This window comes from Penaeus chinensis, chromosome 10 (genome assembly GCF_019202785.1).
Source record: "Penaeus chinensis breed Huanghai No. 1 chromosome 10, ASM1920278v2, whole genome shotgun sequence".
Lineage (NCBI taxonomy): Eukaryota > Metazoa > Arthropoda > Malacostraca > Decapoda > Penaeidae > Penaeus > Penaeus chinensis.
Window position 1 is genome coordinate 2,493,195 of NC_061828.1, and position 5,000 is coordinate 2,498,194.

Sequence of the window (5,000 nt, forward strand, 5' to 3'; positions counted from 1 at the left end):
GAGACAGCGATAGCAAGACTGAAAGTGAGGCAGTACAACATAGAAAACAGCTTCCTTGAAAACACTAAAGATTAAGGGTGAAAATCCGCATTTCTGAAGTGTGAAAAAAGATTTTACTGGTAAGTATTTTTTCTTTGCATTTCCGTTCCTCTTAAACTAAAGAAATCTTTAATTCTTAAATTTCCTAATGCATGTGAATGTTCAATAAAGTTTGAAATTAAATAAGAACAAGTAAATAAGTGGATACATTCCATGGGCTCTAATATTTATGAGATACTGATAAGCTTAAACGTTAATTCACGATGACTTGCAGTAAATAAAGTTTACGTACAACCATAATGACACACACACACACACACACACACACACACACACACACACACACACACACACACACACACACACACACACACACACACACAAACATACTCCCGTACACACGCATACTTACATATACACACGCATATACATACACACACGTACACATACAGGTGTACATATACTTGCACACACACGCAAACAGACACACATGCATACAGATATATATATACACCTATATATATATTATCTGCTACTGCCGTCCCCGCGATCCCTTCCTCCATTACCAAAGTCTTTCACACCCACAAGCCTCTCCACCTCCCCTCCCCCTCCCCCTCCCCCTCCCCCCTCCCCCCTCCCCCCTCCCCCCTCCCCCTCCCCCTCCCCTCAAACCGCCCTTGATGACACCAAACGAGGCACAGCATCTGTACCATAATGACCTGTCTGGCACCACCACACTGTACTAGGTACAGCGTTCAGGACATGAGTACAAGGTTCCGCTTGGTGTACACGCCCGTCGGCAGGAAAGACGATCTCAATTACTTCTCCAGGACCCTGTTGGACGGCGGGTACGGGACGCAGACGTAGGCGCTGTAGATCACTGTAGTTCTGTCGTGGAAATGGACGTAGTTAGCTTATCTGTCTCTCGGGGAACTTCGCTCTCCACGTAGTGCAAAGCTGTGAATTTACGAGTACAGCCTAGTGAACACTTGTTTTGCATTTACACGGGTCATATCGAAGCCAACGACGGATCTGGGAGGAGAAATAAATCAGTAAAGAACGAATAATAATGATGATGATTAATTACCAAAGTGCTTTTCCTTAAATTGAAGAATCGGCGAAAGGAAAGCGTTTCTAAGAATAAGGTTCCCCCATCCCTGTCACCAGGTATAACGAGCAGTGTCATATTAATCTAAGAATTTTATGTTCGTTATACCACGCAATGTGCTGTGCAAAGTAACGCATAGAATACAAAGTTTCAAAGTAGTTGGCTATATGATCCATATTTTTTGTGTGTAATCTATACTTTTTTCCTACAAGAATTTTTGTGGTTGCTATTTTTACTGTAACCAAAGTCACGTTTATGCGTAAATATTTTTGTGTCTAAAGTAGAGACGCACTTTTTCCTCCAATGATTTTTGCGGTTGCTGTATTTTTCTGCAACCGAAGTTATGTCTAATATCTACCTTTTTTGTATTTTTGTGTCTAAAACAGAGACGCACCTCGAGTAAAAACTAACTGGCAAGTATATAGAAAGTTAAGACCATATCTGCTTTCCACTGAGACACTCGGAGTAGCCACCCACTAGGCTCTCATCCGACGTCCTCTGTAACATACACAACAACGGACACGGAACGAAGACCATTGCCACATCACCCGCCCCAGTCCTGCATCTCCACTATCATCATTTTCCGTCACTTTCTCCCTCCACTCACTGTCCTCCGCCACTTTCTCCCTCCTCTCACTATCCTCCGCCACTGTCTCCCTCCCCTCACTGTCCTCCATCGTCATCCTTGTCCCCTCACTCGCTTGCCTCCTCCTCTTCCCCTCATATCCCCTTTCTTTGCCAAGGCTAAAGAAGTGAGGAACCTTATCACAAAGCAATCGCATCATTCGTAATACTTACTTTATATTGAATCATCATGATGTTTACACCTCCTAAAGAGATGTATGTATAAACAATAAAAAAAATGTATATACAGTAGATAGTCAACGTATTTGTTCACTGAATTAATGGAACCCCACCTTTGAACACACCCGGTACCTTTGCCTCGTCTGACACACACCTCTTTGAGTCACTGGAATGTTCTCGAAGGAAATGCTACGTGTGTTTTCGCCCACTGCCCCTCACCCTTCCCTCTATCCTTGGTGTATTTAGAGTATGTACTCTTAAAGAAACAACTTTTACTATTTTAAACGTCTAAATTTATCTCTCTAAAACTGTCATGTCTTATTTTTTATTATGGACATGAAGCATTTACTTCACAGTAATTCTGTAGATGCATTATTTTCATAATGATTGTAATAATGATGATGATAATGATAATAATAATATTAATAATATTGATAATAGTAATCATAATAGTAGTAGTAGTAGCAATAGTAATGATGATGATGATAGTAATAATAATAACAAAAAATTATGATTATAATAATAACAATGGTAATATTATCAGATGAATCACCCTTTATGTTTTATGAATTGTCTTTTTGTCACAAAATTGTATATACAAAATTACAGACGTGTGAACTCAAGTTGCACTTACAAGTGTACAATATTTTCCAAATATGTAGTAATGTTTTAAAACTTAGATATATGTTTATTGTTCACGATTGAGTACTTATAATTGTGTTTCTAAATGTATACACATGCATACACATACACACAGACAGATCAAACACACCCACAAGCATACAGTCACAATCACTCAACATCAAACGCCTATCCTTCATTAATTATCAAAGTCAGTATCCTTCACAAACGTGTCTAATTCGTCAGCCACTCGTCTGCGAGTTGGCAAAGTACAATATACATATCCTGCTTATCGGCGTCGGGAATCCGTCGTGTTATTAATCACGGTGTTTTATTTGAAGATATAATTGCATTGGGTTGTAGTCCATTAATAAAGGGGCTACGTGTCCTAGTGATAATTAAAAAAAAAAAAAAAAAAAAAACATACGAGAAATCAAGGATTTTAACCTTACCTTTTCAAGACGTCATTAGTGTTAATGTTGGCGTTAATCTTTGGCTCCCGTAGCATCAGCTAAGATAAAACAGATAATCAGCCTGGTCGTCGGCATTCAAACTTCATACAAAATCCATCTGACGTGTTTTTCTGACTTTTAAAGCGCCATTTTGAAGACTTTCGTAGCAAGGAGCTAGATTTATGAGGCCGAAGAGTCGTTCTCCATATTGCGATTATTAGTCTGAAAGAAGGAAGGCGACGGGTCTGTGTATGTACGCGTGTGTGTTTGCATGTTTGTGTGTATATGTATGTCTTGATGAATATGAACAAAAGTGATATTCATTTGTCCGAAACTACTTAAAAGTATGGCCGTATAATGAACTAACACTTGTCTTTTTCATTTTTTTTTCTGGGACACCCTCTTCTGCGCCTGGTCTCCTCCTCCTCCTCCTCCTCTTCCACGTCCTCCTCCTTCAGGTTTATCATCAAGGACCGGGAGACCTTCTTCACGCCGTCGCAGAGGAGCCAGATTGTGTGGGAAATCCTTCTACGCGTTCGTTATAACAATTCCGATCAAGGTAGGGGATACGAGCAGTCACTCAAATCGTCCCTTGTTCAGCCATGTATTTGTTTGTTTCTCTGTAATTATAAACGACATTAGATGGAATCGTGGCATCAGTTTTTAACGAGTTTTCTTTACTCTGATGCACAGTTGGTATTCTGCTCCTCGTTTTCTTGTTTGTTTCCGGAAATTAGGTTTTGATTTTCTTTCCCTCGATTTCCCTCTGAAACTTTCTTTTTTTTTTTATGGGAAACGGAATAGTCCCAGTAGTAAGAACATCGCGAGGGTATACCCCATGCTTATTGATTTGCCCAGAGAACAACAAAACAAAATAAACAAACGGTTTGCGATTCAGCACTATCAGTAACGCTTCCCGCCTGTCTGTGTGTTTCGTTGTCATGGCAACCACAGAGGCCAAACGCTGCGACAAAGAAGCAGCGACCAGTTTTATTGCGCGACAGGACTCGATTGCCGCCCTCGTGTTACTTTCTGTATTGATATAAGTATGATGGATGATGTTACGTTAGTGGGCGGAAGGGTGCCATGACGAATGGTTCCAGCAACATTTCTCTCTTCTCGGCGTCCCTTGAAAGGCTTTCGTGGTAATTGATGTTTTGCTTCACAAAGACGGAGGAAGAATCACAAATTCTATATGCAATAAAAAAAAAAAAACTTGTTCTGCTGAAATGCAACATTACCTTTTGATAATTTTGTATTTGTAAAGTCGTTTTTCTTTTCTAACAACCAAAACTTTTAAGTATCAATGTAAAATGTCATTACTGAAACCTGGTTTTTATCATCTCAATTATTTCCCCTCTCAATATGATAGTAACTAAGCACGACATTTGTGAAGAGTAAAAGGTAAACTCACGAAACCGATTAAGCAACGAAGGAACTGTACTCGGGTCTCTGTTGTCTCTCCCTCCCGTGCTTCTGCCGAGATCTCAGACTGTTCTTCCAGATTGACGTGATGGTGTTTTGGCAAAAGAAAAGAAAGAAAAAAGAAAGAAAAGAAAACACTACATAATTTAATTATTTATTTATTCATTTTTTGAAAGGAGAGATGAGAGTAAGGATGTCGGAACTTTTGTCTCTCCTTTCAGTGAGCCAAAATTATGTATGGAAGTATTATGCAATAATATAAAGACACAATGAGATGAAGATCCTAATTCCACGTTATTCTTCTCTCCTGTCTTTCTCTCATCCTCCTATCGTTCTCTACCTCATTTCCTATTATTCGTGAACCTAGTTACTTGGCCACGAATGAAATGAGATTTTCAAAGAAAAAGAAAAAGAAAAATGGCTCGCCGATCTTCGACTGGTGATTTAATTTGCGACAAAAATCATCTTGAAAACAGCCCGGACTTCACGCAATAGCAATTTTACAATTTCTAAGGCTTTGTTTTTGCTTTTTTTTTTCTTTTTTTTTTTTA

At 39.3% G+C, this 5,000-nt stretch overlaps 1 protein-coding gene across 1 annotated transcript in view; it reads left to right on the top strand.

Annotated features, from left to right (window-relative positions):
• Positions 1–5,000, top strand: part of LOC125030008 (anoctamin-4-like) — a 49,608-nt gene that overhangs the window by 31,507 nt on the left and 13,101 nt on the right. The window contains exon 7 of the mRNA XM_047620225.1: positions 3,483–3,583. Within this exon, the coding sequence (XP_047476181.1) occupies positions 3,483–3,583 (101 nt within the window). The remainder of the gene's footprint in view (positions 1–3,482; positions 3,584–5,000) is intronic.